A 19168-nucleotide genomic window follows, 5' to 3' on the forward strand; every position below is an offset into this window, starting at 1 on the left:
TGCATCATTTTATACCAAGTAACTTGACAACAATCAGCCAGCAGTCCAGATCACGAATTTCGGCAGCTCCTGTAATGTGCTCCAGGTTCCAGGTACCCTGCGGCAGCTGGTCTACCTCCGGGCTACCCTTGGGTGTCCTACCCCAGCAAAGTGTTGCAGTCTGTGCCAGTTACCGTCTAGGTGTCCATGTGTCACCCAAATCTCCCCATCTCCTTCGGGTCCACTTACCTGCATTCGTTCCTTGCCTGACCTCTGGCTGCTAAAGCCCCCCAGTCTGGCTCTTGACCTTTCTACTTTGAACACATTAGAACTTTTCTTCTTTTTTTTTTTCCAAATGTTGCTCTTTTTCAGTTTTCTTTTTTTTAATAATAATTTTTTATTATGTTATGTTAGTCACCATACAGTACATCCTTAGTTTTTGATGTAAAGTTCCATGATTCATTATTTGCGTATAACACCCAGTGCTCCATGCAGTACGTGCCCTCCTTAATACCCATCACCAGTCTATCCCAATCCCCCACCCCCTTGCCCTCTGAAGCCCTCAGTCTGTTTCCCAGAGTCCATAGTCTCTCATGGTTCATTCCCCCTTCTGTTTACCCCCCCTTCATTCTTCCCTTCCTTCTCCTACTGATCTTCCTGCTATTTCTTATGTTCCATAAATGAGTGAAACCATATGATAATTGTCTTTCTCTGCTTGACTTATTTCACTTAGCATAATCTCCTCCAGTGCCGTCCATGTTGCTGCAAATATTGGGTAATCATTCTTTCTGATGGCTGAGTAATATTCCATTATATATATGGACCACATCTTCTTAATCCAGTCATCTGTTGAGGGTCATCTCGGCTCCTTCCACAATTTAGCTATTGTGGACAATGCTGCTATGAACATTGGGGTGCATATAGCCCTTCTCTTCACTACGTCTGTATCTTGGGGTAAATACTCAGTAGTGCAATTGCTGGATCATAGGGTAGCTGTATTTTTAACTTTTTGAGGGACCTCCACACTCTTTTCCAAAGTGGCTGTACCAACTTGCATTCCCACCAACAGTGTAAGAGGGATCCCCTTTCTCCACATCCTCTCCAACATTTGTTGTTTCTTGTCAATTTTTGCCACTCTAACTGGCATAAGGTGGTATCTCAATGTGGTTTTGATTTGAGTTTCCCTGATGGCTAATGATTTTGAACATTTTTTCATGTGTGTGTTAGCCATTTGTATGTCTTCATTAGAAGAGTGTCTGTTCATATCCTCTGCTCATTTTTTTGATTTGAATATTTGTTTCTCATGTATTGAGTTTGAGAAGTTCTTTGTAGATCTTGGATACCAGTCTTTTATCTGTAGTGTCATTTGTAAATATCTTCTCCCATTCCGTGGGCTGCCTCTTAGTATTTGACAAAATACAGCATCCTTTCCTGATTAAAACCCTTCAGAGTGTAGGGATAGAGGGTTCATTCCTCAATTTCATAAAAACCATCTATGAAAAGCCTACAGCGAATATCATTCTCAATGACGAAAAGCTGGAAGCCCTTCTTTTAAGATCAAGAACACGACAAGGATGCCCACTCTCGCCATTATTATTCAACATAGAAGTCCTTGCAACAGCAATCAGACAACAAAAGGGATAAAAGGTATCCAAATCGCAAAGAAGAAGTCAAACTGTCTCTCTTCGCAGATGACATGATACTCTATATGGAAAACCCAAAAAACTCCACCCCCAAATTACTAGAACTTATAGGGCAATTCAGTAATGTGGCGGGATACAAAATCAATGCTCAGAAATCAGTTGCATTTTTTTAAAGATTTTATTTATTTATTTGACAGAGAGACAGCCAGTGAGAGGGAACACAAGCAGGGGAGTGGGAGAGGAAGAAGCAGGCTCATAGCAGAAGAGCCTGATGTGGGGCTCGATCCCACAACACCGGGATCACGCCCTGAGCCGAAGGCAGACGCTTAACGACTGCGCCACCCAGGCGCCCCATCAGTTGCATTTCTATACATGAACAATGAGACTGAAGAAAGAGAAGTTAGGGAATCCATTCCATTTACGATAGCACCAAAAATCATACATTATCTCGGAATTAACCAGAGACGTAAAGGAACTATATTCTAGAAACTACAGATCACTCTTGAAAGACATTGAAGAAGACACAAAAAGATGGAAAAATATTCCATGCTCGTGGATTGGAAGAATAAACATAGTTAAAATATCTGTGCTACCAGAGCAATCTACACCTTCAGCGCCATCCCGATCAAAATCCAATGACATTTTTCAAAGAACTGGAACAAACAGCCCTTAAATTTGTGTGGAACCAGAAAAGGCCCAAATCGCCAAGGAATTGTTGAAAAGGAAAAACAAAGCTGGGGGCATCACAATGTCGGATTTCAAGCTATACTACAAAGCTGTGATCACAAAGACAGCATGGTACTGGCAAAAAACAGACACATAGACCAATGGAACAGAATAGAGAACCCAGAAATGGACCCTCAGCTCTTTGGGCAACTAATCTTTGACAAAGCAGGAAAAACATCCAGTGGAAAAAGACAGTCTCTTCAATAAATGGTGCTGGGAAAATTGGACAGCTACATGCAAAAGAATGAAACGTGACCACTCTCTCACACCATACTCAAAGATAAACTCCAAATGGATGAAAGACCTCGATGTGAGACAGGAATTCCATCAAAAATCCTAGAGGAGAACATAGGCAGCAACCTCTTTGACATCGGCCACAGCAACCTTTTCTCTGACACGCTCCAAAGGCAAGAGAAACAAAAGAAAATGAACTTGGCCTTCATCAAGATAAAAAGCTTCTGCACAGCCAAGGAAACAGTAAAAAAATCTTCTTCAGTTTTCTTAATGGTCATTTTTGGACCAACCTTTCTCAGTATTTAGCAGATCTTCAGGTCTTCACTGAAATGTATTGTTATGCTACCATTTTTGGACACACAACAGTGATTTTTCTCATAATTCTTCCCTAAAGAAATGAAGGGATCCCAGGATGAGACCTTGGGACTGCTGCTTAGGAAGAACACACACTTGCTCTCCATAGAGCATTCCACAATGCGGTGGTTCTCTGAGTGTTGTCCCAACCAGCAGCAGCAGCAGCATCACTGGGAACTTGTTAGAAATGCACATTCCCGGGAGGCTGGGTGGCTCAGTTGGTTAATCATCTGCCCTCAGCTTAGGTCATGATCCTAGGGTCCTGGGATCGAGCCTCTGCATCGAGCACCCTGCTCAGCTGTGAGCCCACTTCTCTCCCCGCCATGTCAAATAAATAAAATCTTTTAAAAAAAAGAGAGAAATGCACATTCTCAGACCCACCCAGACCTACTGGGTCAGAAACACTGGGCATGGGATCCAGCAGTCTGTTTTGATAACCCTCCTAGACAGGTGGACACATATTCCTGCTGCAGAGCCAGCGCCAGGGCGCCCGGTGGCTCAGTCGGTTAAGTGTCCCACTCTTGGTTTTGGTTCAGGTCGTGATCTCATGGGTCATGTGGGAGCCCTGCATTGGGCTCCATACTCAGCGGGAGTCTGCTTGAGTCTCTCCCTCTGCTCCTCCCCCACTTATGCTCACTCTCTCTGTCTCTATAAATAAACAAGTCTTAAAAAAAAACCAACACTACCATCACGAAGCAGAGGATTCTGATTAAGTGGTGAGCCGTGGGGCCAAGAGGAAGTTGCTGTTCAGCCAGCTCTGCTCCACGCCCTGCCCTGTTAGAGGGGGTGCAAGGAGGAAGCACCTTGCCTGCACCCTCCAAGCATCGGGAAGGAGCAAAATTAACTTGGCCTGAGTTATCTGGCTATTGACGCCTTCCTGCCTGAAGCACTAATCCCTAATGCAGGGCAATGGGAAACTCAGTCTTGTTCTGGAAGTATTGCTTCAGGGGAAAGTGGAACACTCAGTGTTCACTATACTCTAAAGCTAGGTATGTTGTTTTGCAGAATGTAAAATTCTCATGCTTTGTTTTTGAAGGAAAAACAAGAGTTCACAGCTTTTCCCACTTTTCATGAACTGATCTGGGCTGTGCTGCCCAGAGCCACTCAGGTCAGGTTACTCTTCTCTGACCTCACCCATGCCTTTTTGAAAGGTTTGGAGGACAGGGGTCTTCTTGGCAGGTCTCAACGGAGAAGTGGAGGGGCTCATTCCCAGCCATGTCTGAATGAGCTTTGGGCTTCCTGACCTGAGTAGAAAAGTCAGTGTGGCTTCTCCACGCTGCTCTGCTGGCTGTTCCAACCAAGATAGAGGTGCCCGTGCAGCCCCAAGGGAAACGTGATTCCTGTGAAGTTGTGGTCACCCTGGAAGGTGTGTGGGAGTCAGAGGCGTGGCCTGGCCTCAGGGAGCGCCGCAGGGTCAGCTCCCGCCTCAGTGGGACTTCAGGCCTTTTTGCCTTTATGGCCTCCTCTCTAACAAATAATAAAATATGTGTGACAACTATGTGGGTAAAAGACAGGTATACTACAAGTTGGATTCTATTAATTTTTTTCTTTTTCTGATTTTAAAAATTTTCTCAGGCCTCTGGAAATATGGTGGGCCCCAGGCACCACGCTTGCTGCTCCTATGGGAGAAGTCAGCCCTGCAGAGATTCTCTTAGAAAATCCTCTGAGTCTTAATCCTACAATAACCCACCCTTTTGTCATTCAGAAAATTGGCTGTGATGGCATCAACGGCCGCGGCCAGGAAGACCGTGTGGGGTCTGCAGGGACGGAAGACGGCGTGGTGGTGAAAGGAGACTTCAGCCACTCGGGGCACAGGTGAGTGTGAAGCCCAAGGGCTGAGGGGACCCTGGCCACTCCTGGGGGATGAGTGAAGGAGAAACCCAAGGGACAGCTCACGGTGTTATATATTTTATTTCCTTTGCCCAAAGCCAAGGATCGCATGCCTTCTCTGCACTTTGTCATTAAGGACTTGTCGACGATGGATAGGCAGCCTGGCACGTTAGTGTCAGGATTGCTGAAAGGCAAAGAGAAGGCGTGTTAGCCAGAATATCTTGAGGTTCCTAGAAGTGAATAGTTTGCTCTGGAGTTCAGTGGCGCTGCTGCCCAACCAGCCCCCTGAAGCTTCACGTCAGCCTGTCTTCTGATGGGACACCTGGCCATGTTGTTTTTACCTATAGATGGAAGAGGTTTTCTGAGTTTTCTCTCAGTTAAAGTAGGACAGCATTTACACACATGCCTAAAATTCTCATAAAGCCATTTGTTCTGGGAAGTCTGAGTTGCCTCTGCCGACCAAACACAAAGTAGGGGAGTCTCCCTGTTTCCCAAATGTAGACCTCCCCAGCGCTGTGCTTAGAGAGGGACTTCAAAGTTCAGCCGACGGGTCTTCTTAGCTTTTCTGCTTGATCCACCTGCACAGCTGTAGGCTGCTTTGCCCAGAGGTGGGAGATGGTTTCGATCTCCTGTCCTGGAGGACACCAGCTTATGATGGCCAAGGCGGTATGCGGTTGATACTTATGTAATGAGAGGAGCAGGAGGCCAGCAGGCTATCTGGACAGAGCTCTCTCAAAGCCTTAGTGAGCGTCCACTCACTCAGCATCACCAAGAGCGACATCACCAAGGTAGCTTGTTGGGTGGATCTGAGCTGAAAAGCCTCTATTCTAGTTTGAATGATGGCTTTGAAAGAAGCTTTTCAGTTCAGTTTTACTCCTTTTCCAAAGTGGCTGTACCAACTTGCATTCCCACCAACAGTGTAAGAGGGATCCCCTTTCTCCACATCCTCTCCAACATTTGTTGTTTCTTGTCAATTTTTGCCACTCTAACTGGCATAAGGTGGTATCTCAATGTGGTTTTGATTTGAGTTTCCCTGATGGCTAATGATTTTGAACATTTTTTCATGTGTGTGTTAGCCATTTGTATGTCTTCATTAGAAGAGTGTCTGTTCATATCCTCTGCTCATTTTTTGATTTGAATATTTGTTTCTCATGTATTGAGTTTGAGAAGTTCTTTGTAGATCTTGGATACCAGTCTTTTATCTGTAGTGTCATTTGTAAATATCTTCTCCCATTCCGTGGGCTGCCTCTTAGTATTTGACAAAATACAGCATCCTTTCCTGATTAAAACCCTTCAGAGTGTAGGGATAGAGGGTTCATTCCTCAATTTCATAAAAACCATCTATGAAAAGCCTACAGCGAATATCATTCTCAATGACGAAAAGCTGGAAGCCCTTCTTTTAAGATCAAGAACACGACAAGGATGCCCACTCTCGCCATTATTATTCAACATAGAAGTCCTTGCAACAGCAATCAGACAACAAAAAGGGATAAAAGGTATCCAAATCGGCAAAGAAGAAGTCAAACTGTCTCTCTTCGCAGATGACATGATACTCTATATGGAAAACCCAAAAAACTCCACCCCCAAATTACTAGAACTTATAGGGCAATTCAGTAATGTGGCGGGATACAAAATCAATGCTCAGAAATCAGTTGCATTTTTTTTAAAGATTTTATTTATTTATTTGACAGAGAGACAGCCAGTGAGAGAGGGAACACAAGCAGGGGGAGTGGGAGAGGAAGAAGCAGGCTCATAGCAGAAGAGCCTGATGTGGGGCTCGATCCCACAACACCGGGATCACGCCCTGAGCCGAAGGCAGACGCTTAACGACTGCGCCACCCAGGCGCCCCATCAGTTGCATTTCTATACATGAACAATGAGACTGAAGAAAGAGAAGTTAGGGAATCCATTCCATTTACGATAGCACCAAAAATCATACATTATCTCGGAATTAACCAGAGACGTAAAGGAACTATATTCTAGAAACTACAGATCACTCTTGAAAGACATTGAAGAAGACACAAAAAGATGGAAAAATATTCCATGCTCGTGGATTGGAAGAATAAACATAGTTAAAATATCTGTGCTACCCAGAGCAATCTACACCTTCAGCGCCATCCCGATCAAAATACCAATGACATTTTTCAAAGAACTGGAACAAACAGCCCTTAAATTTGTGTGGAACCAGAAAAGGCCCCAAATCGCCAAGGAATTGTTGAAAAGGAAAAACAAAGCTGGGGGCATCACAATGTCGGATTTCAAGCTATACTACAAAGCTGTGATCACAAAGACAGCATGGTACTGGCACAAAAACAGACACATAGACCAATGGAACAGAATAGAGAACCCAGAAATGGACCCTCAGCTCTTTGGGCAACTAATCTTTGACAAAGCAGGAAAAAACATCCAGTGGAAAAAAGACAGTCTCTTCAATAAATGGTGCTGGGAAAATTGGACAGCTACATGCAAAAGAATGAAACGTGACCACTCTCTCACACCATACTCAAAGATAAACTCCAAATGGATGAAAGACCTCGATGTGAGACAGGAATCCATCAAAATCCTAGAGGAGAACATAGGCAGCAACCTCTTTGACATCGGCCACAGCAACCTTTTTCATGACACGTCTCCAAAGGCAAGAGAAACAAAAGAAAAAATGAACTTGTGGGCCTTCATCAAGATAAAAAGCTTCTGCACAGCCAAGGAAACAGTAAAAAAATCTTCTTCAGTTTTCTTAATGGTCATTTTTGGACCAACCTTTCTCAGTATTTAGCAGATCTTCAGGTCTTCACTGAAATGTATTGTTATGCTACCATTTTTGGACACACAACAGTGATTTTTCTCATAATTCTTCCCTAAAGAAATGAAGGGATCCCAGGATGAGACCTTGGGACTGCTGCTTAGGAAGAACACACACTTGCTCTCCATAGAGCATTCCACAATGCGGTGGTTCTCTGAGTGTTGTCCCAACCAGCAGCAGCAGCAGCATCACTGGGAACTTGTTAGAAATGCACATTCCCGGGGAGGCTGGGTGGCTCAGTTGGTTAATCATCTGCCCTCAGCTTAGGTCATGATCCTAGGGTCCTGGGATCGAGCCTCTGCATCGGACACCCTGCTCAGCTGTGAGCCCACTTCTCTCCCCCCGCCATGTCAAATAAATAAAATCTTTTAAAAAAAAGAGAGAAATGCACATTCTCAGACCCACCCAGACCTACTGGGTCAGAAACACTGGGCATGGGATCCAGCAGTCTGTTTTGATAACCCTCCTAGACAGGTGGACACATATTCCTGCTGCAGAGCCAGCGCCAGGGCGCCGGGGTGGCTCAGTCGGTTAAGTGTCCCACTCTTGGTTTTGGTTCAGGTCGTGATCTCATGGGTCATGGGTTGGGAGCCCTGCATTGGGCTCCATACTCAGCGGGGAGTCTGCTTGAGTCTCTCCCTCTGCTCCTCCCCCCACTTATGCTCACTCTCTCTCTGTCTCTATAAATAAACAAGTCTTAAAAAAAAAACCAACACTACCATCACGAAGCAGAGGATTCTGATTAAGTGGTGAGCCGTGGGGCCAAGAGGAAGTTGCTGTTCAGCCAGCTCTGCTCCACGCCCTGCCCTGTTAGAGTGGGGTGCAAGGAGGGAAGCACCTTGCTAGCACCCCTCCAAGCATCGTGGGAAGGAGCAAAATTAACTTGGCCTGAGTTATCTGGCTATTGACGCCTTTCCTGCCTGAAGCACTAATCCCTAATGCAGGGCAATGGGGAAACTCAGTCTTGTTCTGGAAGTACTTGCTTCAGGGGGGAAAGTGGAACACTCAGTGTTCACTATACTCTAAAGCTAGGTATGTTGTTTTGCAGAATGTAAAATTCTCATGCGTTTGTTTTTGAAGGAAAAACAAGAGTTCACAGCTTTTCCCCACTTTTCATGAACTGACTTGGGCTGTGCTGCCCAGAGCCACTCAGGGTCAGGTTACTCTTCTCTGACCTCACCCATGCCTTTTTGAAAGGTTTGGAGGACAGGGGTCTTCTTGGGCTAGGTCTCAACGGAGAAGTGGAGGGGCTCATTCCCAGCCATGTCTGAATGAGCTTTGGGCTTCCTGACCTGAGTAGAAAAGTCAGTGTGGCTTCTCCACGCTGCTCTGCTGGCTGTTCCAACCAAGATAGAGGTGCCCCGTGCAGCCCCAAGGGAAACGTGATTCCTGTGAAGTTGTGGTCACCCTGGAAGGTGTGTGGGAGTCAGAGGCGTGGCCTGTGCCTCAGGGAGCGCTCGCAGGGTCAGGCTTCCGGCCTCAGTGGGACTTCTGAGGCCTTTTTTGCCTTTATGGCCTCCTCCTCTCTAACAAATAATAAAATATGTGTGACAACTATGTGGGTATAAAGACAGGTATACTACAAGTTGGATTCTATTAATTTTTTTTTCTTTTCTGATTTTAAAATATTTTCTCAGGCCTCTGGAAATATGGTGGGCCCCAGGCACCACGCTTGCTGCTCCTATGGGAGAAGTCAGCCCTGCAGAGATTCTCTTAGAAAATCCCTCTGAGTCTTAATCCTACAATAACCCCACCCTTTTGTCATTCAGAAAATTGGCTGTGATGGCATCATCGGGTCCGCGGCCAAGGAAGACCGGTGTGGGGTCTGCAGCGGGGACGGCAAGACGTGCCGTGTGGTGAAAGGAGACTTCAGCCACTCTCGGGGCACAGGTGAGTGTGAAGCCCAAGGGCGAGGGGACCCTGGCCACTCCTGGGGGGATGAGTGAAGGAGAAACCCAAGGGACAGCCTACGGGTGTTTATATATTTTATTTCCTTTGCCCAAAGCCAAGGATCGCATGCCTTCTCTGCACTTTGTCATTAAGGACTTGTCGACGATGGATAGGCAGCCTGGCACGTTGGTGTCAGGATTGCTGAAAGGCAAAGAGAAGGCGTGTTAGCCAGAATATCTTGAGGTTCCTAGAAGTGAATAGTTTGCCTGTGGAGTTCAGTGGCGCTGCCCTGCCCAACCAGCCCCCCTGAAGCTTCACGTCAGCCTGTCTTCTGATGGGACACCTGGCCATGTTGTTTTTACCTATAGATGGAAGAGGTTTTCTCTGAGTTTTCTCTCAGTTAAAGTAGGACAGCATTTACACACATGCCTAAAATTCTCATAAAGCCATTTGTTCTGGGAAGTCTGAGTTGCCTCTGCCGACCAAACACAAAGTAGGGGAGTCTCCTGTTTCCCAAATGTAGACCTCCCCCAGCGCTGTGCTTAGAGAGGGACTTCAAAGTTCAGCCGACGGGTCTTCTTAGTCTTTCTGCTTGATCCACCTGCACAGCTGTAGGCTGCTTTGCCCAGAGGTGGGAGATGGTTTCTGATCTCCTGTCCTGGAGGACACCAGCTTATGATGGCCAAGGCGGTATGCGGGTTGATACTTATGTAATGAGAGGAGCAGGAGGCCAGCAGGTCATCTGGGGACAGAGCTCTTCTCAAAGCCTTAGTGAGCGTCCACTCACTCAGCATCACCAAGAGCGACATCACCAAGGTAGCTTGTTGGGTGGATCTGAGCTGAAAAGCCTCTATTCTAGTTTGAATGATGGCTTTGGAAAGAAGCTTTTCAGTTCAGTTTTACCCCCACAGAGAAACAAAATCACAGGCAGTCCTCTCTGTCCCACAGAACAGAGACCTCTGGGACTAAGGCCGAGAGAAGAAGTCTCTGTATGCTCCCCGCTCTCTACATGGATGGGAGACCTGGTCTAGAGGAAACATTCCTTCTCGGTACCTTCCAGAAAAGGCAACCTATTGCACAAACATTTTGCAGGATCTCGTGACAGCAAAACCAGACGCAAATGCAAGCACAAAATTTAATTTTAAAATGTCACTTAAAAATAACATTTCAGGCCAGGTTTCTGGATTTTAAAGACAGGTGCCCAGCCTATGCAGTAGGAAACGTGTGAGAATCTGTGCTTGCTGCTTGGCTCCTGAGATAAACTGAGGAAGGTAACACTAGAGCAAGTCGGTTTGTGGGGAAAGTGCCCTCTGAAGCAGTGTCATCGAGGACGGTAGCCACAGGCCACTTTAGTCTATTCAAATTTTAATTATAATGAAAATTAGACAAACTTGAAAATTCAGCCCTCAGTCCCACTAGCCACATTTCACGTGCTCCATGGCCACATGTGGCTAGGGGCTCCTGTGCCAGACAGCCCACAGAGAGGTTTCCATCACTGCAGAAATTTCTCGAACAACACTGCTCTGGAGCTTCAGTGATTTCTATTTGTGTTGACATGTCTGAGGCCACTTCCTCTATTTGGGCCCCAGATCCAATTCGCCATGAGACTTTGACCTTGCCTAATGTGCCAGCAAGGGCAACGAGGAACAAAACCTCTGCAGTTGCCAAGTTTTACTACTGATTAAAAAAAAAAAAAGGAAGCGTTAGAACCCTTTATTTACATGAAATGTGCTGAGCTCTGATAAACTGAACTCACTACAGTTGCTCCCTTCCATGGAAGGCAGGTCGAGCACAGACACGCCCTCTCCTGCCCCCTGAGCAATTCACTGGAACACTAGGCCGTTTCTGCCACACACCTCTGAAAACCTCCACTCCAGGCAACATAGCAGCTCACTTCCAAGAGAACCCCGATGGGGCAAAAAAGGTTCTCTCTTTTTTCCCCTGGAGTCTAATCCACTTGACCTTTGATCTCAGCATGAGTGGATCCATTCCTCCAATCACAGGAACTTTTTTCCCCTTCTCTCCCCTTTCTCCGTTCTGATGCATGAGTCCCGTTTGTGTACGGGAGGAAGGTGGGCGGGAATGTGTAGCCTTCCTCCTGGGGTGATCAGGATTCTGGGGTTCAGACAGCCAGTCTGCCATGGAGGGACAGTTGGCCATCGGAAGCCTCCTGGGGGTAGCTGTCCCACCCTGGCTTGTGGTGTCTGTGCCTCCTTCCAGCTTCTGGGGCACAAAAACCTTAATGATGTGGTTTTGGAATGTAGGTGAGGTTCAGTGGGGTGAGGTCTGGAGCTGACGACCAGGAAAGATTTCTTGAGACATCTTTGGTGCAAAATGGTGGTTTTATTAAAGCATGGGACAGGACCTGTGGGCAGAAAGAGCTGCTGCACCGGGGTCTTGAGGAGTGGCTGATTATGTACTCGGGTGTTGGGGGAAATAAGAAAAAGGGAGGTTTTGAAGAACTTTCATATGCTAAAGACGACCAGCCTACAAGATACCAGAGGTCTTGCCATTGTCAGGTTAAGGTTGTTTTCCCCACTAGCAAGGTATTAACATTTTGTTGGGAGGTTCCTGGAAGAATGTCACACATGTTCCACCCAGGAGTTAGGGGTGGGGGGACGTTGCAAGGTGTGGGCTTATGCTTTTTCCTCAGCTTGTCTTTTCCCTCATCATTAGCAAACCTTCAGAGAAAGATAACCAGCCGTTATCCTCACCCACCTGGAAAAGTTCTGTCCTTCTCGCCAGATGTCACACCTTTGTTCTAAGTCTAAAGCCATTTCTTCCAAATCCTCACCAGGTCTGTGAGCAGAAGCTCCTATCAGTGTGGATTCTGCAATACTGAGGCTGTGCGTGAAATGCTAACTCACACATGAATGAATCACTATTTAATATAGTTTTGTCAAACACAAACCTGTAATCATGGCCTGACATTCTGGAATGTACATATGCGAAGATACTGACAAACGGTCCCCCAGTAAACATTTATTTGACACTACTACGTTTTAAGCGTCAGATGTGCAGAAGTAAAAGTAAATGGCTCCCAAGTCGGTCACCTCTGAGGGAGGGTACCCCCAGGCAAGCAGCCTGCGTCCATGTGTGAGGCAGAGGCAGCTCAGTGGGGGTGCTGTGGGGCCTCAAATTCTGATGGGGTGTCTTGCCCAGGCTGGCTGAAAGATGAGGGTGGTCCCTGAGCCATAAAGGACAAGCAGACATGAACTGACAGTGCGGGTGGAGGAAGGACATTTCGGGCTGAAGGGTATAAAGTCCCCGGGGTCACAGAACATCTGGGTGACTCCAACTGTATTGGTCAGAGTGGATTCACTAATCCTGTCAGTTTAGATAGAAAGGTAACTTTTCATCTATGCCCTAGAAAGACTGGGAGAAGGAGGAATGTCTTATCACCCTTAAGAGTAAATATCAAAAAGAAATGCCACCAGAAAGATAACAAGTAACCAAATGCAGGATTTTTGCCCAGTTATATGAAGTCCTGACCCTTGCCTGAACTCATCTGCATTTTTTCACCTAAATGCTTGAGCTGAGACTCCAGAGAAGAACCACACAGGGCCAGGGTCCATACCTCCTCAGGATGTCCCCCCTCTTGTGTCCTTGAGAGGTCACAAACAGCGAGTGGGGATAGGGCATTCTGAGTGTAAGCTGTTTATTACCCCCTGGCCTATTGACTTCCGACTTTGAATAACCAAGGTCCTTGGCAACTCAACTATTGAAAGAACCTACTTGAATGGCTATTGTATTACGGCTCTGATGGATGGGCTTGAACATGCTCAAGCCTTTGTGTTCAAACGGCTGAGTTTTTTAATTTAGTAGCTTGAAAGTTCTTGGTATGATGCTTCCACTTCATTCATTAAAGGGTCATTGTAACTATTCTACCTTGGTTCTGTGCTCCTCCTCAGTGCTGCAGAGGTGACTAGTCACCCCTGAAGTCACATGGAGAGCCATCCATGGCGCCTCATGGGTTCTGAATGCTTTGCACTTATCCTCAAAGAGAACCTTCTCAAACAATGAATTCTTAAAAGGGAAGGTGACGTGATCTATCCCTTTTAAGTGTTGGTAGATCCGCAAGTCACATATTTATTTAATAATTACCTTTAGACACTCTGTCACGTGCCACGTTCTGTTCTTTAGGTGTGGGGTATGGAGGTTTTATGGGGAAAATTTACCCTATGTGATGACAAACAGTGACTCTTCCCTCCACCGTGATTAAGAACTACAGTATCAGTTCCTCAAATGTGCATGGAAACCAATGACCATATATTTCTTTTCCTCAGTCAAGAATAATCTTTGTACGAAGGTGTCCACATGTGTGATGGCAAAGGCTGTTCCCAAGTGTTTCTCATGTAAGATGTTTGTGTATCACGTGCAGTACTTGAGGTGACGTGTCTGGTGTGGGATTCTTTCCTTGCTTCCATGCCTGAATGTTTTCTGAGCGGAGTCAGTGGGAATGGGTCATGCATGAAGCCATGGATAAACACGAAGGCCATTTGTCACTTCTGTATAATTGATGTTTAAGACTGCTGGCCAAAAAGAAAAAACTGTAGAATAAAACCAATTTTAAAGCTATAAAATGTAAAGAGTTACGAGATCAGAGACCAGACAGAAACTTGTGTCAGTATGCCAAGGGATACATCCTCATTCTTCTTGGCCACACCTGGCTCTTGGGCAGAAAATGCTACGATGTGCCAGAGAATTTGCCGCAGTGACCTGTTTTTCCATAGGGAAGTGTCCGTATCACAGACTTGGACTTCCCAAAGGGCAGGGGGTCACATCCTCATGGTCTTCATACTGAAGATAATGTCATGGCCTTGCTTTGGCTCGCCTACACTGACCTCATGTTCTGGGAACTGAACAAGGAAGGGTATTAGTCTGGCCCCATGGGCTTCCCAAAAAATGAGGTCTTTCCAGTGAGACCCAGAACAACCCTCAGGGGTAAACATAAAGATAGTAGTATTCTCATAAACAACTTTGTTTAAAAAAAAAAAAAAAGCAGGGGAAGCTATAAACTTATATGAAAGCCTCTTCAACCATTTTATAAGGCAATCACACACATACACCCACACACAAAAAAATAGAGCTTTGAGTTTTGTTTTGTTTTGTTTTACATGTTTGGTACAACCTTGTGAAAGAGTTCCAGGCCACATAGCCAAAATTTCACCTGCATTCCATCACAGTACACTACCAGTGCAATGGTTTTCTTCCAAAGAAAGTTACCACTCCTAAAAACACAAGGGGAAAGTGTGACCACATCATCTAAAAAGCAAGTCTACCTGGGGAAATTCAGACAAAAAGTATCTTGCAGGGGAATGTGTTTATAGCCCGGTGATTCTAACTGTTCAGAAGATTTGAGATAGGTTTCAGGTCAATATCACATTGACGTTCTTTCTGACTTCTTGTCCTGACAGCAAACATGGCATGTTCTGCTAGAAAGATGGCAAAGGCATTGAATGTTAACCATGGCTTCTTCATGAAACCAAATCATGTCCCCCTCTAACTGGATGTCTCCTGCTTGATGGCAGAGACTAGAATGGAAAATTATTCTGAAGATAAAGTCTTGCCTACCCTACCTAAAATGTGACTTTATCTCGTGAATTCTTACAGTCCATCCCCCCTTTAATTATTTTTCATGCCCAGTCAACATCTGGTACCTGGTATCTGCCTAGGGGCCATCTAGTATGAGGGATGACAAGGTGATTTGGGACTTGATGACAAGGTGATTTGGGACTTGGTGATGGGCCTCCTGCCATTGCTGACCACTCTCTACACCAACCTCAGCACAGGCTTTGAGCTGTGAGTCAAAAGAGGTGAAAAAGGACAGTGAAGTAGAGGTGATTTCCTTGGTTTGTGGACCGAACACCTACCTGCCTTTTATTTCAGGCATTTTCTCTTTCATTAGTTCTCTGCAAATCTTAGCAAGAAACGTTAGCAGAACCCATGCATGGCAATGACTCCCCTGCCCTGTTACTCAGAGGTCACCCGAGGATGAGCCTCACCTGATTGTGCCTCTACCCTGAGCTTTTCACTACTCATCTGCTCTGCCCCCAGCATACTTGAAAGAGGGGAGAAGACAGGTGCCTTTTCAGTGTTACTACTTGTGCCAAAGTTAAGTTTAAACATATATGTGGTGACCATGCATAGGTTGCAAATGTACTCCCTTGCTGTGGGATGTGGAAAATGAACGAATCTGGATCTTGGCGGATGCATTCATTGCCTCTGATTGTAGCAGCCTAGTAATACTAACACCAGGGTTTCTTAGTCACAAAATAGGAAGATTCCACATAACAGCGGCTTTTTTTCTGAGAAGAATTCAGCTCCCCAAGCAGATCCTGTTCCCAGGTCAGTTTTGTAGTTGAAATGGAGACTCCTTCCCAAAAAGATTTCCATCACATTGACCCTGAATAATTTTGTCTCTGTTTTTGACATCTCACTGTCTTGTATGCCTAGAATCCAGTAATTCTTCAGACTGCTCCAGAAAGAATGAACTTCTCTAAGAGAAATTTGTGGTACAGAGTCCACTGCTGTAATCCTAAAAGATGTGTTCTGTTTTTGTTTTGTTCTGTCTTGTTTGCTCTGTTTGGTTTTTGGTGGCCAGACGTTTTAAGTAGAAAAGCATTTCCAGAGCAAAAACTGTTTTTAATCAGAATCCTCTGCCCTCCCCCCGCCCCGCGCCCCCATGAGGACTGAGCAGAGCAGGGACCACAGGCAGGCTGTTGGGGCGAGCCAGTGTTGCCATTCCCCACAGCAATGGGAAGTGTCTGGAAGGAATCACACTGGAGGACCACACCCCAGTTGGTTAAAGTCATCCTGCCTGGGAATCAGGATCAGGGCACACTAAGTGAGACAACTGCCCTCAGACCGAACTGTGTTTACATCTGTGGAGTCTCCCGAAGCATCAAGTAGAACTTGAATTTGTAAAACTTTTGAAGCTGGATCTATAGTGACAACACCCAGGCATTTGCTGTCAAGATGGACAGACACTGCTAAACTTGCCATCCAAGATGGCCACCTGAACAACAAGTGTTTCCTCTCTTACCAACCTCACCATAAAATGAATGAAAAGGAACTTACTAAGGGATACCTGGGTGGCTCAGTTGGTTGAGTGTCCGACTCTTGATCTTGGCTCAGATCTTCAGTTGTGAGGTCAAACCCCACGTTGGGCTCCACACGCAGTGTGGAGCCTACTTTAAAAAAAAAGGAAAGAAAAGGAACTTATGAAGAGGTTTGAGGGGAACAAGGACATCTCATATGTACAGGAATCGGAATAAATAGACTTGGATTTGCCACAATAAACAAGACACCATACAAAAGCCCCCCCCCCCCCGATCTCAGTGACTTAGCACAGAAGTTTATTTCTTTGCTCATGCTGCACGTCCAACATGGATGGTAGGCGGGTCTGCATATTTGAGCCACTCATGGACCTGCGCTGACAGATTTTGTTCAGATGCTGACCAATCACCTTGGCAGAAAAAATGGAACACAGCAAAGCAGGTCCTGATTCTCTTAAAGCTCCTATGTGCACATCATTTTCACTCACATTTTAAGGATCAAAGTAGGTCACATGGTCACACAGTTTAAGAGGGCAGGGAAATGCATCCCTATCATTTCCGGAGGAAGACCTGGAAATAGTTGGTGGCCAGCACCACAACACAGCACATGGAGAAAACATTTCGCTGTTTCAGTTGTCAAGCACCCAACAACGGCTCCCTGTCCCCCAGCTGAAAGCCAGTCCTGATGGTCAGCAAACTCCACCCAGATTCACAGAGACAGCCCATCTGTGGATCCTTCTTGCGAGAGTCTGCAACACAAATGGGAGAGACTAAGGTAACCTGAAAAGATGACCCATGAGAAAAACAAGATCACTCCAGTAATAGAAGTGCAAAATCTCTACCAACTAGTCTTAAAAAGATTTGAGATGCAACGGTATCCATAAAACTAGTATGGAACAAGAAGAAACCCTCAGAAAACAAAAATCTCAAAAGTATGACTCTCAAATTAAAGACATGTGATAAAGGGCACCAAAAAGAAATGACAGATGACAGACAGAAAAAAATGTTCACAAAAAGTCTAGTAAGTAAAGAGTTTGAGTTCAAAACACATTAAGTATATGTTAATAGGTACTGAGATATCCCTTTAAAATTCCTGCTGATCAATTACATAAAAATCAAAAGCCAGTAGAAAAATGGGCAGTGCTTCTCAGCAAGGCAGTTACCTGAAAAGGAACTTCAAATGGCCAATCAATATGTAATAAGATGCCAAGCCACATTGGTAGTGAGAGAAATGAAACTTAAATCTCCCACATAATATTTTTTTCACCTATTGAATTAGCCAGTGTTAAGAAGATAGCTAATTTCAAGTATTTAGAAGTCTATGAATAAACAGGCAACCTCATAAAAGGTTGGTTGGCTTCTATATTAGTCAAGCAATTATGGGGGGCAATTGAGCTATCCATGTAACATTTCAGCTCATGTATATTTGACCCAGCAATTCTCACAGCTGATCAGGCAGGACATCGTGTATGTGCACAATGATACATGTGCAAAGCTGTTCATTACAGTTACTATTTCTTTAAGTATCTTCATTGAAATATATTCCACATACCATGAAATTCACCCCTTTAAAATGGGCAATTCAGTGGGCTCTTAGTACATGTACATAGTTGTGCAACCATCACCACAATCATCCTAAAAAGAAATCCCACACTCACCTGCAGTCATTCCCCATCTCCCTCCTACCCCAGCCCTCAGCATCCAGTCTCTAGGTGTGTTTCTCTGTTCTGAACATTTCATAGAAATGGCACATACAGTATGTGGTCTTTTGTGACTGGCTTCTTCAGCATAATGTTTTCTAGGTCCCACCATATTGTGGCATGTATCAGTGGCTTCATTCCTTTTGTTGCTGAATAATATTCCATTATATGGTTATACTACATTTTTTCAAATACATTCATCGTTTGATGGGTATCTGAGTTGTTTCCACCTTTTTTTTAGCTATTGTGGATAATGCTGGTGTGAACATTTGTATGTAAGTTTCTGCGTGGACATGTGTTTTCATTCTTCTTGGCTATATACCTAGGAACGGAGTTGGTTAGTCCTATGGTCATTTTGTTTAATTTTGGAGGGGAACTGCCAAACTCTTCTCCAAAGTGCCTGTAACATTTTACATTCCTGCTAGTAATGAACGAGAGTTCCGTTTGCTCCACACATTATAGGACTTCTTCTTGTCTATTGTTTTGGTTATAAGCATCCTAGTGGGTGTGAAGTAGTATCTGATGGTGGTTTTGATTTGCATTTCCCTAATGACTAATGATTTTGAGCATCATTTCATATGCCTACTGCCCATTCATATATCTTCTTTGGAGAAATGTCTATTAAAATCCTTTGCCTATTTTTGTATTGGATTATTTTTCACTTTAATATTGAATTATAAGCTTTCTTTATATTTCCTAGATATCTTATCAAAGTGATTTGTAAACATTTTCTTGCAGTGTATGGGTTTGCTTTTCACTTTCTTGATGGTGTCCTTGGAAGCACAAAGTTTTAAATTTTAATATAATCTACTTTTAATATAATCTTTTTAATATAATCAAATAGAATCTACTTTTTTGGTAACAAAACAATGCTTGTGCTTTTGCTGTCATATCTAAGAAACCAATCCTTAATTCAAGGTCATAAAAATTTACTCCTGTGTTTTCTTCAAGAGT

General features: G+C 44.7%; 1 protein-coding gene across 1 annotated transcript in view; it reads left to right on the forward strand.

Annotated features, from left to right (window-relative positions):
- The window catches only part of ADAMTS17 (ADAM metallopeptidase with thrombospondin type 1 motif 17), a 341420-nt gene that overhangs the window by 228687 nt on the left and 93565 nt on the right, over nucleotides 1-19168 (forward strand). The window contains exon 15 of the mRNA XM_040642697.1: nucleotides 9336-9456. Within this exon, the coding sequence (XP_040498631.1) occupies nucleotides 9336-9456 (121 nt within the window). The remainder of the gene's footprint in view (nucleotides 1-9335; nucleotides 9457-19168) is intronic.

Source organism: Ursus maritimus, unplaced genomic scaffold, assembly GCF_017311325.1.
Source record: "Ursus maritimus isolate PB19 unplaced genomic scaffold, ASM1731132v1 scaffold_27, whole genome shotgun sequence".
Classification (NCBI taxonomy): Eukaryota; Metazoa; Chordata; class Mammalia; order Carnivora; family Ursidae; genus Ursus; species Ursus maritimus.